Here is a 23,250-nt window from a genome sequence, read left to right as displayed (position 1 = left end):
CGATCATTGAAAGTGTTGTAACCTTTTGACTGATATGAAAGAATGGAAATGTTGTGTTGGAAGGTTAGACTATCATTCCAAACGATAGAATTGACAACAAAGGGTAAATAATTCACTAAGTTAAACAGTAAAACAATAAAAAATAAAAAAAATCATAAAAAAAGCACTTCATTGACAAACTTTTCATATTAATCTCTTTCTTCTACTTCTCCTGTTTAAAAACTCTACTATACTGAAAAAAAAAATTGTTCTTAACAACGAGATTAGTTCTACATCTTCTTGGTCCGAGCCTTAAAAATAGTAAACATATTCTCAATCTCAAACTCTTGATTTAATGATGTAAAATTGTTCCTCACTCAAACGAGAGAAATTTTGAGCATGTTCTTATTTCTTTTAGTTCGTAGAGTCAGTGCAGAGATGACAATATAATGTAAGCGTTTCACTTTTTAAGGAGCGAAGGAAATACAAAGGAAAACAAAAGATATTCAACCTCAACAGTATTTAGGGCGTGCCTCTTCGCTGCATTAACGTGAAGGTGTTAAGGGCGTGTAAGAACTTACCATGACAGTAAGGGGATAAGGTGTCAGCAGGTGTGGAGCAAGTGTGTGTTGTGGGTGGCTACAAGTCTTGATTATGTCCATTGCTGGCAAGAAAAATATATATATATATATATATATATATATATATATATATATATATATATATATATATATATATATATATATATAGATAGATAGATAGATAGATAGATAGATAGATAGATAGATAGATAGATAGATAGATAGATAGATAGATAGATAGATAGATAGATAGATAGATAGATAGATAGATAGATAGATAGATAGATAGATAGATATATATATATATATATATATATATATATATATATATATATATATATATATATATATATATATATATATATATACTCATATAGATCTCACCCCAACGCCCATCAACACCCCCACCCCAACCCCCACCCCCACCACAGCCTCCACCACAAACTCCACGACACCACCACCACCACCACCAGGGAGACACAATAAATCATAAAACCTATTAACTCATAAGGCCTTCAGAAAGTTAGATTTACACACGAGCGGCAATTAAAGTGAAGCAAGCAAGAGTTAGAAACAAACTATACACAAGCCAACTCATGAGCTAAGCATTAGAGTTAACATTTCAAAAGCCGCGGGACTCATACTGGGAAGTGCGAGGCAGCAAATAGTAAATGAACTATAATAAAAAGAGAAAATAACTTAAACAACAAGAGGAGTCCCGTGAGCGAGGCGGTACAAGCGTGGCATTCTATTTTCATGAGCTTTTCTGCCGCTGTTTGTCCTGACGAATTATTCATACCCGGTGAAACTGAGAATCCCGGACCTTTCAGCATCAGTCTGGTTAAACCGTCACTTACGCACAACACCAGCGCGGAGAGTATTGAACCGTGCGATTTAATTAGGTAACATAAAACTACTACATGACGACTGCTGAAATTACGAACAGATATTTGATACGTGCTACTATTCTAACATCACGACCACGGCCTTTGAGCTACATAATAGTGATACCAAAGGCTGGGCTGCGTGTTAACTGATATGCGAAGATTGGTGAAATTATGAGTTGAAATTATTAGTTGCTTGATATCCACATCTATTCTACCAACACGACTAGATGCTGTGAATTACGTGACATTAATACCAAAAGCTGGAGTGCGCGTAAAGTTGATGCATGGCGGCTAATATGATCAAGACTAGCTATTTCATACGCATGTCTATTATAACGGTTCATCTTCCTAACAACTCCGCGTCTCACTAATGAAGCTCATACTGCAGACCACACTGTAATCATGCTGTAAATATTTTCTTACCCTCAAAACCACAATTCCCAACAGCCCCTCCCTCCTCACTTATTTGTAGAGTTGAGGAGGATAGGAGAGGGAACAGGGGGACGAACCTATAACGAATAACTATCCTAACAGAACAGCCCCGACCTGTGAAGAACATAATGGTATCAAAGGCTGGGCTGTGTAAAGCTGCTACATGAACACTGGTCGAATTACGAATAGATATATGATACGTACGACTTCTAACAATTACTACCACGGGCTGTGAACTACATGCCAATCCCATCACAGGTAGGCCGATGTGCTGTGGCTTGCCATACCCTATTCATTACCAATTCACAGTCTCGACCATCAATTAATGTCAAGGCACTCATTATCAGGAAGCTGTAATTGCCTTATTAACAAACACTAATTAGCGCATCAAAGTTGTCATTATATCAAAATACATTAACGAGCAATATAACGGAATACCAAATCGAGTCTTATCTCTTTTTCCCTCCTTTTTTTTCGAGTCTTATCTCTCTCTCTCTCTCTCTCTCTCTCTCTCTCTCTCTCTCTCTCTCTCTCTCTCTCTCTCTCTGTATCTCTTCTCGGTCACCGCCACCGTTCCTCGTCCCTCGCCAGGCCGTCACCACCACCACCACCACCATCAACGCCTGAGCTTCACGGAGCCATAACGTCACGTAATTCACTGATAACATGAGCAGAAAACATTGGGAAAAGAACAGACTAGAGGACCGCGGGCTGCCTGCTTTCCAAATACTCTCAAGTAATCAGTGACGTAAACAGTGACGTAGCAAAGTCGTTATCCTTTCATGACATCGATGTGACAATGCCCTAAGAGTAATCACCCATCAGTTTGGTGCAGTCCGAATTCTATGAAATTGTTTCTCTTCCTCGTCATTGCATCCTGCATGGGTGGGATGGAAAAGCTCTGGATGTGTGTATTTCCTAACTCCTAACAAACATTTCACTGCTCTCTTGTATTGCTAAGTAGCTTCTTGGAGTGGTGCGTGAGCCAGTCTCCATGCTACAGAGGAAAGAGGCGTCATGGCAACGTGGAATGCCTTACACTTGTTAGCAAGTTCTACGGCTTGTTGTTTGTGGCGCGAAACAGTAGCAAACATATTTAGTTGACATTAGTAACAGTATAATCTCGATACAGTATTTATTTTTGTGTCGTCGCACTACAGCTATAAGAATAAATAAACCACCTAATCTGAATAATAAAATTAGAAAATATGTAAATTTCTTATCATATACACAAAATAAGTACTGAAAAATATCGCATCTGAAACTAATAAAGAGCTAAGAAATAAAAAGAAATGATGAAAAACGCACATTTGCAGAAAACCCGGAGGACGCGACGAGAGAATGCGAAATGAGGTGCGGCTGAGTTGACACATCTTGGGAGCAAGCAATTTTCCTCATTATTTTCTCTCTCCCTTCCTTTTACTCCAATATTACAAAAGCGAGACACTGACGGGTAATTGGAATGTCTCCCTTTTTTCCTAATCTCTATCTCTTTCTTTTCTCTCTGTCTGTCTGTTCTTTCTTCTCATTTTCCACATTTTTTTTCGCTTTTTCTCTGTTTCTTTCTATTTTGAGGTTTTATAATGAGAGTTTTTCCGTGCCGTCAACAAAATTATAATGAGTAGAGATAATAGTGGCCACATCACTCCGGCAGCGCACAAACAGATAGATAATGACAGCTGGGATGAAAAATAGATAAAAGCAATATATAATGTGCAAAGAATTCAACGTAGCTTTTACTTCTTTTCTTTCATTCATTCTTTCTTTTCACCTCTTTTTCTCCTCTTCCTCCTCCTCCTCCTCTTCTTTACATGTGTGTGTGTGTGTGTGTGTGTGTGTGTGTGTGTGTGTGTGTGTGTGTGTGTGTGTGTGTGTGTGTGTGTGTGTGTGTGTGTGTGATATCGTAAAAACAATAGAGGAGAGCAATGACATCAAACTCCTGAGTCACGCAAGTCACCACCACAATCACCACCACCAGGCTTCACCACCACAATCACCACACTCACCATTACCGGTACCAACTTTCATCACCACCACCACTACCACCACCACAGTCACACCATCATTTTCTCTCACCATAATTACTGAACCACACTCACTACAATCACTACAAACTCCTGTCACTACCACCCAGCATCACCACAACGACCATCACCACAACCAACACCAATATTTACCTGTGAATCCTCTTGACGCACCACGAGGGCTAAAGAAAATATTTGCACTTGACTTTTGTCCATTTGTTGAGTGTGTATGTTCGTATGTTTGCATTAGACAACATGTATATGTAGTTAAGAGTATAATTCAATAAGTAAACTACGTAGATCACCAAAAGCTTTCAAACACAATAAGGGACATACAAAAGCAGAGAGGATGAAACAAAGCAACGGGATGGCAGCACCTCCCCTTGACGTGATCACCGCATCAGCAGCTGCTCTCCCTCCCCTCCCCCCTTCGAAGGGCAGCGGGTGCAGGAAATGCAGCAACACCGTCCTCGAAAAAGGCGAAAAGACAGTGGCAGGCTAGGAAGGTGAAAGTCAACACAGAGTAGAGGCGGAGAACAACAACAGCGGCACAGTGAAAAGCATCGCCAACACCAAAAATCCAACAGCAGCAGCAGCTTCCTAGCATGGGAACATACACAGAATTGATACTAGTGCGGTAATGAACCAGTAAAGACAAGACTGAGAGTGAGGCCTTGCCGACACAGAGCTGCAGCAGCAGCAGCAGCCTCCCAGGAGGTGGTGTAGCTGCCCGGCACTGGCAATCATGGAAGGAAGACACTCCTGGGGGCACGCCTCTCCAGCAAGTATTTCGAGAGCAATTCTACAAAGAGATGAGCAGCACAGTCCAGTGACGGGCGATTCAAGCCTTTGTAACGATACGAATCCAGAGAGTTTGCCTTTGAAAGTCATGACGCATGAGGAAGAATCCACAAACGAGAACATTGTGGTCATGAGGTTTGCGGCGTGTTTGTCCCGCATGATGGCCGACTGAAGGTCTCATGGAAAACAAATTAAGTGGAGGTTAGCTCAGAGCAGATTTGTGATTGTCACAGGAGAGCACTATTCTTCACACAGAATGGCGGCTCGTTGGGTGGTCAAGCGCCCATTCTGTAGATTAGCAGTCGCAGGCTCCGCCACGCCGCCACACCGCCACGCTGCTCACGAGAAACTGTTTGCTGGACACTGGGCGTTGCTGCACACGGGCACGAGAGCTAAGAGAGAAACACAACAACGATCTTGCTGTCCCGCACTGGTGCTCTTCGAGGATGACCTTCAGTGCTTGGCAGTAAACATTTCCTTTATATCGTACGAGTACTGGTCGTCATGGAAAAGCTGAACTGTGTAAAGTTGTTTATTTATTTACTTATATTCTACTTTGATCGACTTATTTGTTCTGTATTCTTTCCATAACTTGAAATCATACCACAAAAAAGGGATATGTTTGTTTGGGTATATTACGCTGACTTGATGACACGTAATCAAGAATAAAGGAATGCTGCCAGTAGTGTGTGACTACACACTGTTCTACAACGCAGTATTCATACTTCATAACGGCCAAATCTTCCTCATAAGGGGAGAGAGAGAGAGAGAGAGAGAGAGAGAGAGAGAGAGAGAGAGAGAGAGAGAGAAAATCAGTCATGTGATGTTGTTATCACCTATCACAAAGCATTGTTATCTTGTAGCAACACACACACACACACACACACACACACACACACACACACACACACACACACACACACACACACACACGCCCCCTGCGGCAGATAGCGGCTCTTGGTACCATCAAACACCACCTCAGCACAAGATAACACGTCACTGTGCATCTCCTCAAATCACTAACACCTCACACTTCACGTACCAGGAGAGTCACGGGTCACGAGTCACGATCAAACCACGCACTACTGACCTGAAGGACGGTGGTGACTAATGCACGAGTCAGTCAGGAGTGAGTAGGTAATGAGGCGCAGTGAAGTGGTGTGGTGAGTCACGTGATAACACTGGGGGTGGTGACTTGGTGGTGTTGAGATAGGGAGGATGACACCTGGCTGACACTCCCGCCGCTGCTGCCTTCGTGACCACTTCAACTCACTGCAACAAAAGCCACCATCATGTCAGGTACGTTTCCTAATAGATCGTTTTTGTTTCCATTATCGGAAATTAACTGAATATTTTTTTTACTTCAATAACTGCAAATCAAAAAAAAAGTCAGGTATGTTTGATAATTCATTTTATTTAGAATTACCTAACCTAACCTAACTTTACCTGACCTAACCTAACCTAACTTTACCTAACCTAACCAAACCTTACCTAACCAAACCTTACCTACCCTAACCTTACCTGATCTCACCAAACCTTACTTAACCTAACATTACCTCACCTCACCTCATCTAACCTAACACTAACCTTACCTGACCTCAAAAACCTTACCTTACCTAACCTAACCTAACCTCACCAAACCTCACCTAACCTTACCTGACCTCACCAAACCTTGCCTAACCTAACCTAACCTTACCTGACCTCACCAAACCTTGCCTAACCTATCCTTACCTGACCTCACCTAACCTAACCTACCTGTACACTTTTCCCCCCAAGTAACTGTTTTTCATGATTCCTCACAAATATTACACAGATTAACATGGTTCATTTTTTTTTTTTTATTTATACCATGTGGTTTTGAATGTTTTTTTTTACTTTCTCTCAGGTTACGGACAGTACCCGCCCGGCCAGTACCCACCAGGCCAGTACCCACAAGGCCAGTACCCGGCCGGACAGTACCCACCTGGCCAGTACCCGCCTCCTCAGTACTACCCGCCTCAAGGGGTTAGTAATATTATGATTCTTTTAGAGTTAACCAAGAATAATAACAATATAATACTTGCACTACTACTACTACTACTACTACTACTACTACTACTACTACTACTACTACTACTACTACTATTACTACAAACTACTACTACTACTACTACTATTACTACTACTATTTCTATTACTACAACTACTACTACTACTACTACTACTACTACTACTACCACTACTACTACCACCACTACTGCACCACTACTACTACTACTACTATTATTACCACTATTACTATTACTACTACTACTACTACTACTACTACTACTACTAATAATAATAATAATAACAATAATGATAATAATGATAATAATATTAATATCATAATACTTACACTACTACTACTACTACTACTACTACTATTACTACTACTACTACCATTAACACTAACACAAATACTACTACTACTACTACTACTACTACTACTACTACTACTACTACCACTACTATTACAATAACAACAACAACAGTACACCGGGCAATTATTTTCCCCCATTTTTAAATAAGCTTCGGCCAACCATGATTTACATAATCACAAAGCCCTTTATACGAGTTGTAAAAGCTCACTCAACTTACACACGTTGGCACACACACAGGCACACACACAAACTTGTTTTTAATCATCTAATGAAAACACATTATTCAGCCAGTAATTTCTGTCCCCATGATTGTTTGGACTCAGCACAGAGCGATTCACTGGAGTCGATACAAGAGAGAGTGCACTGACTCAGCAAATGTTCCCAGTGCGGACTCTCTCGCTTCATTGACCTTATGTGTTTCCAGTGCTGATTTTCCCGCTTTATTAACCTTCATGTTTTCAGTGCTGACTCTCTCATGCTTCATTGACTTTCCTGTTCTGTGCTGCGACGCTCAACTATCTTCTACCCTGCTACTATCTCCTCCCAATCTTTAAACGCTCTTCTACAAGCTTCTCCTATCCCTCTCTCCCTCTTGACATTCTCCAAAACACCTTTCCACTCACTCTCCACGTCTACCAATAAATCATATCATATACAACTAAGGAAAGCGTCTAGAGGGTTTTCCCCAGACCAGGGCAGCCACAGGTACCCCTCCAGTCCATCTATCCCTTCCAGTCCCTCCGGTCCCTCCAGCAGGCTTCCGTGTTCCTGGCAGTCACAGCCGATAATCTCCGTGGATATTGTAAGGGGACATGCGCGCGTGTTGTTTAAGTCTACTTGAACATCGAACAACACCAAAAACGCGTGAAGGAATGCAGTTCTCGCGAGGAGTTTCAGGTCGATCCTCGCTGCTCTGACTCAACAACGCCCTGCAGCCGCGACATTACCGCCACCGTTTATCACGCCAAAGGACTTTCCTCGCACCTCTGCACATCGATAAGCACTGCACGGCTCCTGTTTCTAGTTATGGTGCTGCTGAGGTGTCAAATATTCCTCGTACCTCTGTATATCGATAAACACCACACAGGCCCGGTTTCTAGTGGTGGTGCTGAGGTGTCAAAGGTTTATAGCACCTCTGTATATCGATAAACATTGAACAGGTCCTGTTTGTCGTGGTGGTGGTGGAGGTGCTGAGGTGTCAAAGTTCCCTCGCACCTCTGTATATCGATAAACAATGCCTGGATCCTGTTTATCGTGGTGGTGGTGGTTGTAGTGGTGGTGTTGAGGTGTCAAAAGTCCATGGCACCTCTGTATATTGATAAGCACTGCATGTGTTTATAGTGGTGGTGCATAGGTGTCACTGTTTCAGTAATGCAGCTTCACAGTGGCATACCCATCATTAGCAGTCAAGATAAACGATACCAAATTATACACAAAAATATCTAGAGTTACGATTGATGTCTAAATAAAGTGTTCTCTCTCTCTCTCTCTCTCTCTCTCTCTCTCTCTCTCTCTCTCTCTCTCTCTCTCTGGGTCTAAGTACTGTTTTGATATTCTTCTTTGTTTTGTTTTGGCGCTAGGATCCGAAATATCTCTCGTGTTAGGTCCACTGTGAGTCTAATTGATATTGCTTTGTTTTTCTTCTTCTTCTTCTTCTTCTTCTTCTTCTTCTTCTTCTTCTTCTTCTTCTTCTTCTTCTTCCTTCTTCTTCTTCTTCTAATGTTAAGGAAAGCGAAATTTTGTTTGCAGCCGAACGTGGAGGTTGTGGTGAAGGAGAAGCCCGCCCATGCCCCCGTGGTGAAGGAAAAGGTGGTCGTCAAGGAAGGGGTGAGTGGCCCTGCTCCCTGAAATGTCCCTTATGTAAACCCTCACATCCCGTCCCTTCTCACTTTTGTATACTGCGACAATTTACCGCCACCACCTCACATCTCGTACCTTTGTTTTGTTTCGTACCTACACTGCGACAATTCATCACTCCTCCCCTTCCTCTTCCTACCTCTACCCTCCTTCTCCTGTTACTACTACTAATACTACTGTCACCTTCTGTATTCCTCCTACCTATGACAACAGTTCTTTAAAGATGGAGCTTTCAAAAAACTTCTCTAACTCTGAATAATCGTCTTGGCTCTACTATTTGAATATTAGTACCTTCAGTGAGCCTTTTCTTCTTGTCTTTTCTTTTTGCTCTTGTTCCTTACACTACTACAACTACTACTACTACTACTACTACTTACTACTACTACTACTACTACTTCTACTTGCAGTTCCTTTACTACCTCTCTTAGACCACACCTCGCTATTGCCTCTAACACAAACACAGCTACAAGTATTTCATGACCACGAGTGATATCCGTTCATGTTGCGAGTCTTGTAATACCGTCACGAGACACTGAGACGAGATGAAGCACAACACGCAGCCTGGTTGAGCAAATGTGGGTAGTGTGCGATAGAAATGGCGGGACTGATAGGATAATTAATGTGTGTAAAGGTGGAAAGCGATGCGGAATGATAGGGACTTTTTTTTTTTTTTTTAAGGTTTACAGTTTAATGAAGCGTTGTGATGCATTAATTCCAGGTCATTCATTCTCATCTCTGCCAATGAACAAACCTGCAAAGATGACTAATGGCTGCTACTGATTGGTACATTATTCTTTTATTTATGTTTTCCTTCTGTTTTCTTTCTTTTTTCAGCCTAACGTGGAGGTGATAGTGAAGGAGAAGCGTCAGGCGCCTCCTCCTCCCACAGTGGTCGTGAAGGAGAAGGTGGTCGTTGAGGAGGTGAGTGAGTCGTGATCCTTATGTACTTCGTGTCACTGATTTATTCTTGACCCTATCCACTCACCCACTTCACTCATTCTTCATCCCCTCTCACTATCTCCTTCACTCATTCTCCTACCCACTCCCACGCTCTCCTCTACCCAATATCAATAAAAATAGGAGCCCGCTTACTCATTTCAGTAGCCTTTAAGCCCTTCCCTACCATGACGCGTTTCCATATCCATTCTGCTTATTGTTTGGTGACATTATACAACTTCTGAAACTTATGTGGGATTAGAATAGCGAAGACTGTGGCCATTCATCTTCTGACCTCCATAGACCCTTCCTAATGTCAATAAAATTATCTAATGGTACACAAAACTCAAGGTAAAAATGAGTCCCAGTACTGAAGGGGTCAAGAATAATCGTAATGAGGTAATAGGATGTTTCAGAATGAAGACAGTATCTCTTTGGGCCGCCGTGGTACAGTGGAACCATGCGTGCTTTGGGCTCCGAGGGGTCTCCAAGCGCACGCGTTCGAATCCTGTCCACGGTCCGAGTGTAGGTTGGGTTTCCTCACTCGGGGCAAAAGGTTTCCTAGCGGGTGGGCTTTTGAGATAGGAGGTACCCCAAAAATTCCCGTGAAAACCCCACATGGTATAAATAAAAAAGAAAAAACCTCTTCTCTCATCTCCTACAGCGTCGAGGGCCAGGGGCGGGAATGCTTGGTGCCGCAGCTCTGGGTGTCGGATTAGGACTCGCGGCGGAGGCGGCTCTGGAGGGCAACCACCATCACCACCACGGCCATCACCACGGTCACCACCACGGTCACCACCACGGTCACCACCACCACCACCACGGTCACCACCACCATCACTAAAAAGAAGAGCACTTTATCTTCCTAACACCAACACTGAGGAAAGGACGATTTACCTTGCTCCCACACCCACAAGAAACACCACAGCCATCACCACCACTAAAGGAAGGACTTGTTATCACCATCACCACCACCGTCTATCACCAGCACCAAGAAGTTTATCCTGTTATCCACAACCACACACACGTGACCCACACCAAACACAACACTGTTTAAAGGGCGGTAATAACAACAGCGATAACAGATATTAATAAGGCATAATTCGAGATAACAACAGGTAACTCACACCACGTCACCTTAATTAGAAGTAAGAGCAGGTAGAAAGTAGGGTAATTCAAGAGGTACCCTGTCACACCCTGTCACACCCTACCACACCCATCCAGCCACACTTGGTCACCCTGCACGCCCTGGCACTCGCGGACCTGACCCTCAGCACCCACGCCCTTAGCTGTTCTCGTCCACATGACTCCAGTGACTGTGTGTGCTGGACCACGGGGAGGGATTAAGACCACCTGCCGCCACCCTGAACGAGGACGCCACAAGAGGCAAGATGACGCCGCGCCCTTAATTACTGGATTTACTCTGACGACATGTAATTAATGACTTTTGCTCTCTCTCTCTCTCTCTCTCTCTCTCTCTCTCTCTCTCTCTCTCTCTCTCTCTCTCTCTCTCTCTCGTGATGTGATCCCCACTAATGCTGATTAAATACAACGATATCTCTCTCTTTCTCTCCGATGGTTTGATTTTTTACACACTCACCTCGGCCTTTGCGACACATTTCCTCCTCGTTTATCTCCTCTCCCTCCGCTTCGCCGTAATGATGCTGCACTACACACGGAGAGGGAGGAGGCGGAACAGGAGGGGAGGGACACTGGGACAGGTACGTACAGTACATGGGAGATGGGATTTCTGCAGGCAGGGAGAGGAGCGCATGTTCTCAGAATCCCAGACAAGAAGACAAGACCTAAGTGAGGAGTTTAAGGGAATGAGACGCTGCAGGACAGATGTGATGAAGGAGGAGGTGAGGAGCTCTGATGAGGCCAAGGGAGGGACATAATGCATGGCGGGAGGAAGAGGAGGAAGGAGGAGAGACAGGTAAAGATGAGTTTTGACGAGGACAAATGAGGGAAAGAATACACGACGGGAAGAGGAAGGAGGAAAAGGAGAGTTAAGTATCTGAAGGCCTTTTCTGTGGGTAGGTTTGTGGGAAAGGAGGTGAAAATAGAGAGGAGGAACAGGAAGGAGAAAGAGGAGGGTTGTTTCTGAAGGCCTTTTCTGTGGGTTGGTTTGTGGGAAAGGAGGTGAAAATAGAGAGGAGGAACAGGAAGGAGAAAGAGGAGGGTTGTTTCTGCAGGCAGGTAAGGTGAACAGGTGTGGCACTGACGGGAGATAAGGTAAGGGCACATTCAAGTATCAAGAGGAGGTTAGTTAATTTAAGCATGATAAATGGAAAGTTTCAAGATCTAGAAAGCTGTCTGGTGTAAGTCAACTGCCCTTTAGTAGTCTCTTCTCTCAAGTTCTAGTGTTTTATAAGTGGAACGACGATGGAGAAAAAATATCAAGGAGGAAGAGAAGGAGAAGGAGGAGGGAGATGAGAAACACAAATGTATATTAAAGGACAGCTGACCTGGTTTTTGGAAGGTTGTTTATGACTACGAGAACAGTATGGAGGAGGAGGAGAGAAAAAAAAAAAAAAAAAAAAAGATATATCAAACGACAGCAGACTTTTACCTACAAGTCACCACGATATCCAGGCTCTAGATAGTTACTCCAAAGATGCGCTTGGGTGGTGATATGGGTCATAATATGGGTACCAGTATAAATAAAATTGCTTGAGCCACTAATGGGCGGAACCTAAACAGCGCTTCCCACATATACTCTTCAAGTATGCCTACAGGCGCTATAGGCCATAACATAAAAAAATAAATAGACTTGGTTTTGGAGGCTGTTTACTGGGACAACGAGAACACTATAGAGGAGGAGGTAGACAAAAAATGAAAGAAAAAAATATATCAAAGGACAGCAGACTTGTTTTTTGGAAGGCTGTTTATGGCGACTACAAGAACACTATCGAGCAAACAGTAAGAGAAACAGAAGAGCAAAGATAACCATTACTGCCCACCAAACACTCCCTCCAGTCAGAGCAGGAAGGGAAAGAAATAGAAACAATAAATCAACTACGGGGAAATTTTAGAGAGACGAACTGACACTTTTCTCTCTCTCTCTCTCTCTCTCTCTCTCTCTCTCTCTCTCTCTCTCTCTCTCTCATGCGCGATCACCTTTGCTTTCTCTCTCTCTCTCTCTCTCTCTCTCTCTCTCTCTCTCTCTCTCTCTCATGCGCGATCACCTTTGCTTTCATCACGTACTAAGAGAATGACGAGAACGACAATATTGGAATGACGAAGAGGACGGCAGTACTAAGACGACGATGACGACCACAACGACTACACTACGACAACGACGACTATTCAGGGACGACGAGGTACTGCAAATGGCGGCGTCACTTTCCGGAGGGCTTTTTAATGGGCGCTATTTGGCTCACTGCCGCCCATTCATCGCCTCTTTCCGGGTTATGGACAATGTTTTTCGCGCATTTCGTTCCAATGGATCAGTTTCCCCCCCTTTCTTCCCTCCCTCCCTCCCTCCCTCCCTCCCTCCTTCCTCCCCCCATCCCACCCTTCCTCCCTCCCTCCCGTTAAAAAGTAGAAAAAAATGGAGTATGTAGGAAATTAATTTGTCTCCATCACGAAAACTCTTGGTACTAATGGTGATGATGATAGTAGTAGTAGTAGTAGTAGTAGTAGTAGTAGTAGTAGTAGTAGTAGTAGTAGTAGCAGTTATTATTATTATTATTATTATTATTATTATTATTAGTAGTAGTAGTAGTAGTAGTAGTAGTAGTAGTAGTAGTAATAGTAGTAGTAGTAGTAGTAAGTAGTAGTAGTAGTAGTAGTAGTAGTAGTAGTAGTAGTAGTAGTAGTAGTATTCTGTATTTCCTCCTTCTCTTATCCCTATTCTGTCCACCTACGTACACTACATACAACCTTTCATTCCTTTCACTGGTAAACTATAGAATTCGCAATTTTTTTTTTTCTTTCTGCATTTCCTCCTCCTTTTGATTCGATCTGTTTCAAGAGGAAGATTTCAACACACCTTTCACAACTTCAGATAACCCTTTTTCTTGCACGTTTTTTGGAATATCTGACACCTTTAGTTACCATTTATTTCAAGCCTTTTCTGTTGTCCTCGACCTGAGCACCTCTTACGTATATTAAAAAGGAAAAAAAAGAGCATAAAAACACCAAGCTGTTGTCCCCAATTTCCCATCATGGACAACACAGCTCTGGATCTCTCTGCTTTAACTGACAAAGATATTTATCGGATTTTTGTCCCTTTTTTTATTAGTTTGTTTTCATTCTGTGGTGAGAGAGAGAGAGAGAGAGAGAGAGAGAGAGAGAGAGAGAGAGAGAGAGAGAGAGAGAGTATGAATGAAGGTATGGATGAGAGTAAGAGTGCGTTTGAAGGAGTGCGTGAGGGAAGGACGAAAGAGTGTGTTAGTGTGAGTGTCTGAGTGTTAGTGTGTGTGGCAATGTATGTGAGGGAGCGTGAAGGAGTGTTTAAGTGTGTGAGGGAGCGGGAGGGAGTGTTTGAGTGTGTGAGGGTGTGTGAGGGAGTGTTTGAGTGTGTGAGGGAGTGTAAGGAGTGTTTGAGTGTGTGAGGGAGTGTCTGAGTGAGTGAGGGAGTGTGAGGGAGTGTTTGAGTGTGTGAGGGAGTGTAAAGGAGTGTTTGAGTGTGTGAGGGAGTGTCTGAGTGAGTGAGGGAATGTGAGGGAGTGTTTGAGTGTGTGAGGGAGTGTAAGGGAGTGTTTGAGTGTGTGAGGGTGTGTGAGGGGGTGTTTGAGTGTGTGAGGGAGTGTAAGGGAGTGTTTGAGTGTGTGAGGGAGTGTGAGGGAGTGTTTGAGTGTGTGAGGGAGTGTTTGTGTGTGTGAGGGAGTGTGAGGGAGTGTTTGAGTGTGTGAGGGAGTGTGAGGGAGTGTTTGAGTGTGTGAGGGAGTGTAAGGGAGTGTTTGAGTGTGTGAGGGAGTGTTTGAGTGTGTGAGGGAGTGTTTGAGTGTGTGAGGGTGTGTGAGGGGGTGTTTGACTGTGTGAGGGTGTGTGAGGGAGTGTTTGAGTGTGTGAGGGTGTGTTTGAGTGTGTGAGGGAGGACATAAGAGCGTGGGGAAGTGAGAGACAGTGAGAAAAAGTGTGTTGCTTCCCATTGTTTATTATACCAGGTGTAGTCTTGTCTTGCCTCGCCCTTTTTCTCTCTCGATTTCTTTTTCCTTCCTTTCTTTCTCTCACTCTTTCTTTGTTTTTCTTCTAGCTCGTTTGTTATTCCTGCACCTCCTGCTCCTCCTCTCCCTCTGTTCTCTCTGGAACAAGTTATGCCTCACCCTCTCTCTCTCTCTCTCTCTCTCTCTCTCTCTCTCTCTCTCTCTCTCTCTCTCTTTCCCCGTCGAGACTCACTTATTTAACTTAGTGTCTCCGCGTACCGTCCTTTCTTCCCTCTGACAGTCTCTCCGCTCCACCATCGTCAGTTTTCCTAGATGACGTTCCTCCTTCCCTCCCTCCTTCCTCTCCCGTCCCTCTCCCCTGTCCCTCAATCACCGCCACAGCCAAACCGAGTCACAGGATCCTATGACACACTGGCGCTTGCTTTACAATGTCTTTTACTTGTTAACACGCGCTGGTCAATGTCAGGAGCGTCAGGAAGCTGTGGTGGTGTTCTCAATGTTTTTTTGTCTCATCTGGACTATTTTTTGACACGTTAAAGTGGAAATGATTAGGATTATGAGTTGATATTCCCTGGTATACTCTTTCGTTTCCTATATGTTAATAGAAAGTGTTACAATTCTCTGAACGTTGGCAATCGAAAGAAAAGGGCCTTATACTGTAATTCTTACCAGGAAAATGCGTATTGACGTGATACATAGGAACATCAATAAATTCTGTCCAACATCAAGTCTATGAAGGAAGAATAGAGAGCAAGGATTGTTGTAGGTACCTTATACTGTAATTCTTATCAGGAAAATGCGCAGGAATACTGATAAAAATTCTATACAACATCAACTATATGAAGGAAGAATAGAGAGCAAAGATTGTTGTACCTTCCTAACGCCCTTTGTTTTCGTCCCGGGGCTACTTCCAAGGCCTGTATTCTGAAACGCTTTGCTCTCTCACCATTATTATTTCTCAAAGGCTCCAGTTGAAGATACTCGTGTTTTTAAGGCTATTTCTATGGTTTTATTGATGGATTAAAAAGATTTCTGGCTAATTTAAAGGAGAAACTTCTTGAAAATAAGGCTAGTTGTCTCTGTGGCCTTAGAAAATTGTCGTGGTGAGCAAAAAAAGTAGTAGTAGTAGTAGTAGTAGTAGTAGTAGTAGTAGTAGTAGTAGTAATGGTGAAAGTGACAGCAGTGGTGATGGTGGTGAAAGCAAGCCACGTGACGCACAACACAACGCAGCTCAGCACAACACCAGCATGACAACACCAGGGACGCTCGCACACTTCACACACCTGAATACTGGCCCAAAGCACACTGAGGTAACTATACGATTTTCATGATGGCATCCCTATTACTGACGCACGACGCTTGTTAACTACCGCGACACTCATAAAGCATCCTTGAAAACTCCAGTAGCTTACACTACGTCAAAACATTTACAACAGAGGCTCTGAGTTGAACATTATTACCTGGGGCAGTGCTGTTGTTGTCTCACCTGTCCCGAGTCGTACAGCCAATGCGAGTCTTTCATTTTAATTAAGTAGAGGCTAAATTTCCAGCAACAGTAATTAGTTTACACTTCCAAGACGGATGTCGACAATAATTTACCGACGCCGACTCTGCAAACTACAGCTGGCTTGCAGGAATTCAGGGGCGCTTGCAGGAATGGAATGGAACGGTGGTGTGGAAAGACTATGGTGATAAACAGGGATACGAGTAGACACATCATACATACATGCATACATACATACATAAAGTCACGAAAGTGCTAAATAAAATCGCAATAACACTTGTGGCTAGGTAGACAAATAGTGATATATTATGAACACACGAAAAAGAAAAAATAAATAGCTACATAAATACGTGGATATATAAACAAATAGATACATAGACAAACTGATAAACAAATATATAGATATGTCGTGTATGTAGGCAAAACACATATTCTTTCCATCACTCCAATCCTCCACCTTTCTCATCCACCTTGAAAACCAGATAGATAAATACGTGGATATATAAGCAAATAGATACATAGACAAACTGATAAACAAATATATAGATATGTCACGTATGAAGGCAAAACACATGTTCTTTCCATCACTCCAATCCTCCAGCTTTCTCATCCACCTTGAACACCAGACATCCAACCTAGCCACTCACAGGTCTGCCTTCCACCTTCCCACAACAGACCCTCACCAGTGTCACTCACAAGACGATATCGGTAAGCGTTCCAGCGTCTTATTCAGGGCTATATTCTTAAACACTTTTGCGCCTCACCTCTACTTTCAAAAGGCTTAACTTGAAGGTGCACGGGTTTTAAAAGACATTTCAACTCTTTTAGTGATAAATTGACAAGATTTCTACATTACAGTCTCGATAACCTGACTGATCAATCTTGTGGCCTTCCAAATAGTCATGGTGAGAGCAAAGCGTTTCTGAATTAGCCTGTTCGCACTCAGCGTTTCATGCCAGACAGCGCTATATTTTGTAATTCTTGCTGGAAAATACGTACTTTTTGGGGCAAGTTTTACAAGCTTACACGGGTGTATAGTTGCACACAAATGCATCTGAAATTTAAGTAAATTAATTTCATGATAACTGACTGCATATAACATTGTTTGAGCTTCAATTCATAATTTCAGATGATGTTCTTAAAACAGCATAAATTGTATCAAGGCAAGCAATTTATACGATGTATACTGATACATAATTTCATTTGAGTATAGCAAACAACAGACAAGTCCATGCAGTACATAGAAAACATAGTATTGTGTTGCAGACTTAATGCTTTCCGGTACGATATAGTCAGCTACTGGCAGCAAATCCAGTCTTCTTAACGGCGCGAAGTTTAGTGCGTCGTACGTCCGCCAGCGGTGATGATTGTTTTTATTTCACTGATTATCTTTATATATAGGACGTGACAGTGATATCCATATTTTTCAACATACTCAGATAAAATGCAGAAACCGAAATTGGCATCATTTTATTTTTAGTGCTCATACTTACTTAAATAAAAATGATTATCTGTTTTTTAACTTTATCTTATAATTTCATTAACAAAGACTTTTCATACACCAGCAAGTTAGAATAATAACATTGAATTATGCTTTTAATTTTAAATGCACATGTGCAACAATTCATACTGTACTTTTTTTCTACACATCGATTTCCAGATTAGCTAAGTCACCCCTTTGCCCCAGGAACTCTGAGACAATTAAAAATTCTAGCGCTGAGAGGTGTCTACGAGCCTAGCAGCGAACAGGCTAATTCGAGTCTTACTACTAACAGACTCTACAGAGATTTTGTTGCAGGTTTAAAGTCGAAAGCATTAGTAAATCGAGTCTTAATGTTTGCCCTTTTTTTTCTTAAAATTCTACTATGCAAACCAAAGATCTTTTGCCTTCAATACGAAAAAAAAAAAAAAAAAAAACACTAGTACATGACAATTTATCTCAGTGGCTTCATAATCCCGTTTTTACTATCGTGCATGCAACTCAAGATCTATTAATCGAGTGGTGTGAACTGTGAACTATCGCAGTGATAGTTAAACAGTAAACTGAACTAACAAATAGCCTTACCTCAGTAAAGCTCGTTGTCCAAAGGCAACCCCCATCACTAGTACCACTTCACTATCACCACCACACGCACCAGATGAAAATAATGATCACTATGACGGTAATAAGATCAAATTCAGTCCATTAAGTTCCGCGCTGCTCTCTCCTGGATAGTCCTCTTGTGCTCAGTTCACGACGCCACCGCTAGCCTGGGGAACACGTGATGAGTTACGAAGCGTCTCGAAACAGTGTTCGAAGCTTCGAGGCGACGACTGAAACGAAGTAAGTCATCCTTTAACCAAGCTGTATGTTGCTGGTGCTGTTGTGCACTCCGACGCTTGTAAATGTATACTTGGAAGGGAAAACACAATATTGTCAAAGAGAACAATAAAACTCATTTCGAACACACACAGAGAGAGAGAGAGAGAGAGAGAGAGAGAGAGAGAGCGTTAAAGAAAACGGGAATATAAAAGTTACCAAAGAGGATAAAGGAAACATATATACGAGTACCGTAATTAAATCAACAAGTGCTTGAAATATGATTACAATCTCTCTCTCTCTCTCTCTCTCTGGAGGGTCAATTAAGACTTTATTATCGTTTTTTATGCTAATGAATCACAGTAACCCGCTTCCTGCCGCTGTAATTGGGTCACTTCACTCACTAACCAACATAAGCATGGCATGACTGGACAGCCACGCCGGTCAACACAACATAACACAACGCAACGCAACACAACATGGGCCGCCGCAGCTTACCCACCCAGGAGATAAAATAGTAACACAAATAAACCCGAGTGGCGTTTTATGGCCATTGATCTGTACCTGGCATCCTCTTCCCCCGTAAATAGTTGAATAATAAACCCAGGTAACGATACGGCGGGCCATGAAGTGTGTCCTCCGCTAATACCTTGAAATTAATGAGGAATAAACATGGGCCTGGCGGTAATATTTGGTTCAGTACGCTTAGGCATAATTTCTGACTGGAAATAGTTTGAACACGAGCCTGCTTTGGGATAATGTTTGTCTATTTATTTATTTTATCCTGGTGGTGGTGGTGATGGTGGTGGTGGTGTGGGTCAGTTAATCCTTTCACTTCTGTAGTCATGTAGCCATTTGTGTCTTTTTTCACGTGGTGGCACTCACTGTAAGCATGTCACGTTTGCTCCTTGCCTTTCGTCTTATTTCCACGATGAAGCGTCCTTGTGGCAGTAAAGGATGGTGTTTCTTCCCTCTAGTACCTCATATGAGTTTCTATTCAGGCAATTATTATCCTCACAGTAAAACATAAAGATCTTGTTCATTTATGTACATTATTATTATTTTTTTTTTTTCGTGGTGAAATGTTCCTATTATGGTTCTTAGCTATCTTTTCTCTCCTACTGTTATCATTTAGTCATCTCAGTCTTAGCTCTCAGGTAACATTCCTCCCTGTAAAAAAGTCTTCTCTTCACAACAGAAGCAATGTCACAGCGTAGATAGGTTTCATTGTCGTTGGGTGGCACCACCGTGTTTTGCATACAGAATAGTAAAGATTCAGATGACTACAGTAGATGCCATGAAGGTAAAGGAAGCCCTGCTCATGATATGGAAGAACAAAATGCTAAACACATAACAGTAAAGGAAGAAACAAGAGTGAAAGGAATAAAGTAGCAGAAGGAATGCAAGAATGGAAATAAATCAAGACTTCTTGCAGGAGTTTGGAACAACTATCAGATACAGACAGACCACTCTTTTTGACAAGGAAAATAAAGAATTTAAACAACTTTCCACCAATTGTTTGGTTATGATTTAATATAAAATACTTATGTCACATTATGAAAGGAATTCTAGTAAATATAATTCTGCTAAGGCTACATTCTCTTCATATTGTTAATGCTACTGATGATGGAAACAATCTTCAGGAAATTGAAATTTTGTGTAGTCAATTTACATATATTTTCTATCATGAATAAACAATGGCATAAGAATCGTGAAAACTCAGATCGTGATACAGCAATAAATCATAACCATACTACAAAAATACAAACTACAATGATTAAGTATTGCATAAAAATATTTGCCTGACAATTCTCACCTTGGATGCTAAGATACAAATTGAGGGACATTACTGGTGGATAAGACAGCACACACCACCTTGGCTACAACCACCCACTTCTCCTCTCAACTAAGGATGTAAAGCCACAAGCACAACAAAGATCTCAAGTAGTCATTGTCCTATTAGAGAACCACAAAATATATATACATCTCCATCATATATTCCAACCAAACGCACAGCCATTCACCAATGATAACAAAAGTCCTCATCTGCACCACCCACTGTTTGGTACAAGTATTTCCTCAATAGATGGCAAGTCTGAAATGTATCCCCAAGTTCAAGACCAGGAAACTCGGAGGAAGCAGAGTCATGGTTAAAAATCAAGTAACATACCACAGTCACTCCTATTATTGTTTCTCCTCATCTTAACCTGATCTGCTGATGATCTCTTTATGAAACATTACAACTGAGAGATTCCTAGCTAGACACAGTAGAAGTATGACAGGTTGCTTGACTGCTAACCCTGACAGCTGCTTCAGTTTCACCAAAATTTACTGGAAAATTAAGTAAACAACCTTGGAATGAAAGACATGGGAAGGTGATGTAAGAGTATGAATAATGCACACCAGAGTGAAGTCACAATTGAGCACCGTGTCTCTGCATGTTTCTCATTCATGCACGTTAAGGCAGTCGTGTGTCCTGGCACCTTATAACCAAGCTCTGAAGAGGAGGATACATTCTCAGACTTCAATTATGCATTATGATCATTGGCGAGATCAATTATAAGAACCTGAATACTAGTTGTGTGAGGACTTTGTATACAGTGTTTGCTGTCTGGTGGCGATTTCATTAGAGGTGACTGACTATTAATTTTCAGCAGACCAAGATCTCTGCACATTATCAAAGCCCATCCACCCAAGAGGAAAACAATGCCCATATCCTTGCCTCTTGACTTGCAATATTATCAGCAATTAATAAAGAAAAAATAGCTCAACATCTTTAAAAACATCATTAAAAGGGAGATTCCAGTATTAATCATCATAAATCATTGTGGTCATTTAAAAAAAAAAAGATAAATTCAGTGATCAATGTTTCACACAGATAAGGACATGAGTGATAGTGATGATGATGATGATGACAGTGATGATGAGTTGTCATAACAGCCATAAAAGCACCACAGAAGGCATGAGTGAAGCCCTTCAGAAGACCTGGCTGCTGTTAGTGAAGAGGGAGAGTCTTGGGCTGCAGGGAGGGCTGGTAGGGTCCTTGAACTCACTCTCCCGACAAAGACTGTGTTTCTCCTTGTCCAGGGCAGTGACCTGCTGGTGCAAAGGAACACGTAATGAAGCATTACACAGGTACTACAAGTAATTACTCACAGCTTACCTGGATTTTGATGGCTGGAGTTGACATTTTCTTTAGTAACACAGATTATTCAAGGATGTTGGAATTTAGAGAGAAATTGGTTGCCTGTGTCTTTATTTTGAGACAAAAGGATTCTTCTCTAACATTTCTCTTTACCTCAGATTAGGGAACCCATCCTCCTATAGTGTGATGAAGGTCTGAGTCTACTGAAAGCAAATATCTAACTGACATGTATTGTTTGTCACTGTAGTGTAATCCGTATCATAGATTGCCTTTGTAATTTGTAGAGGTAGACTGCGATCAATTTTTAGTTGTACCAAACTTTCACGAACAATTTTTTCCAGACACCACCAGCAATGCTGCCTCTCCTAACAACATTTTCTTCAATATGACAAACAATTACCTTACAAATCTTCCAGTAACTGATTCATTACTTGCCTAGTCCTAGTCTATATCTATTTTGATATAGAGAAAAAATCATGCTTCTTATTCCAGGTCACATAGGACAAGCTAGTATAGTACCTCAGAAAAAAGTGCAATTAGGGGGGAATGATGTCAAAACACTGGATTTAAAGGTGATACTCCTACACCAATGATGTTATAAGTGAGGCTGGTATTGCAAGAGGGGGATAACCCTCATGACCCTACTTTCGAGAAAATACGCTTTAAAGTTAGCCACTTGTTACGCATGGAAGGAAGGGCATACTATGCTATTATCATACATCAAAATAAAGGTCTCAAAGAGTTCTGTTTTGGCACCTTATTTTCATCTCCGCCTCCTAAAAAAAAAAAAAAAAAAAAAAAAAATATATATATATATATATATATATATATATATATATATATATATATATATATATATATATATATATATATATATATATATATATATATATATATACACCTACAGTTACTAGCCAAAAAAGTTACCCAGGGTAGGTTAGTTTTTTTTTTTTTTAGGGTCTTATGATGTAATGTATAATACCAATACCAAAAAAAAACTTCCAAGAAATTTTTGTAATAAAAAAAAAAATTATTTTTTTGTGAAAAAAATTGTTTTGCTACCTCCAGCACCTATTTTCCAAGAATTTATGAGTTATCAATGAAATTACATTACTTTATGATAAAACGAGTAGTATGTTACAAAGACTACGTTACCTGACTGCATTACATAATAAAAAGTATTTTTTTTAAATAAAAGTTGAGTACTATTAACCTGAAAAATTAGTGAAAAAATTCGTATGATCATTTTGGTTGACTCTCATCCTTTACACTGGCTTGAGACAGTTAAG

At 41.5% G+C, this 23,250-nt stretch overlaps 2 protein-coding genes and 1 long non-coding RNA gene across 4 annotated transcripts in view; 1 reads left to right on the top strand and 2 right to left on the bottom strand.

The window, feature by feature from the left end:
- LOC123506143 overlaps positions 1 to 5,929 on the bottom strand; it is an 8,265-nt gene extending 2,336 nt beyond the window's left edge. The window contains exons 1-2 of the long non-coding RNA XR_006675362.1: positions 5,795 to 5,929; positions 561 to 643 (exon numbers count right to left, since the gene is read on the bottom strand). This is a non-coding gene — a long non-coding RNA (uncharacterized LOC123506143). The remainder of the gene's footprint in view (positions 1 to 560; positions 644 to 5,794) is intronic.
- Positions 5,855 to 11,470, top strand: LOC123506142 (glycine-rich protein A3-like). 2 transcript variants are annotated; one of them, XM_045258050.1, is made up of 5 exons: positions 5,855 to 6,003; positions 6,590 to 6,708; positions 8,856 to 8,933; positions 9,798 to 9,884; positions 10,564 to 11,470. In XM_045258050.1, the coding sequence occupies exons 1-5, from the start codon at positions 5,997 to 5,999 to the stop codon at positions 10,741 to 10,743; spliced, it is 471 nt and encodes a 156-aa protein (XP_045113985.1). In that variant the 5' UTR covers positions 5,855 to 5,996; the 3' UTR covers positions 10,744 to 11,470. The 2 variants fall into 2 exon arrangements, with proteins under 2 accessions (XP_045113985.1, XP_045113986.1); XM_045258051.1 differs by lacking the exon at positions 8,856 to 8,933 and having other exon boundaries at positions 5,858 to 6,003.
- An 8,847-nt stretch (positions 11,471 to 20,317) lies between these two features.
- The window catches only part of LOC123506032 (serine/threonine-protein kinase DCLK1-like), an 85,520-nt gene continuing 82,587 nt past the window's right edge, over positions 20,318 to 23,250 (bottom strand). Inside the window, 1 exon segment of the mRNA XM_045257858.1 lies at positions 20,318 to 21,912. Within this exon segment, the coding sequence (XP_045113793.1) occupies positions 21,793 to 21,912 (120 nt within the window). The 3' untranslated portion in view covers positions 20,318 to 21,792.

Source organism: Portunus trituberculatus, chromosome 19, assembly GCF_017591435.1.
Source record: "Portunus trituberculatus isolate SZX2019 chromosome 19, ASM1759143v1, whole genome shotgun sequence".
NCBI lineage: Eukaryota > Metazoa > Arthropoda > Malacostraca > Decapoda > Portunidae > Portunus > Portunus trituberculatus.
Note: the sequence above shows the minus strand (reverse complement) of the source record. Positions and strands in the feature narration are given on the sequence as shown.

What these genes read in the sequence shown, in the direction of transcription:
- LOC123506142 (XM_045258050.1), top strand. An exon ending in AGTACTACCCGCCTCAAGGG is followed by an intron (nt 6,709 to 8,855) that starts GTTAGTAATATT and finishes TTTTGTTTGCAG; the next exon opens with CCGAACGTGGAGGTTGTGGT. An exon ending in AGAAGGTGGTCGTTGAGGAG is followed by an intron (nt 9,885 to 10,563) that starts GTGAGTGAGTCG and finishes CATCTCCTACAG; the next exon opens with CGTCGAGGGCCAGGGGCGGG.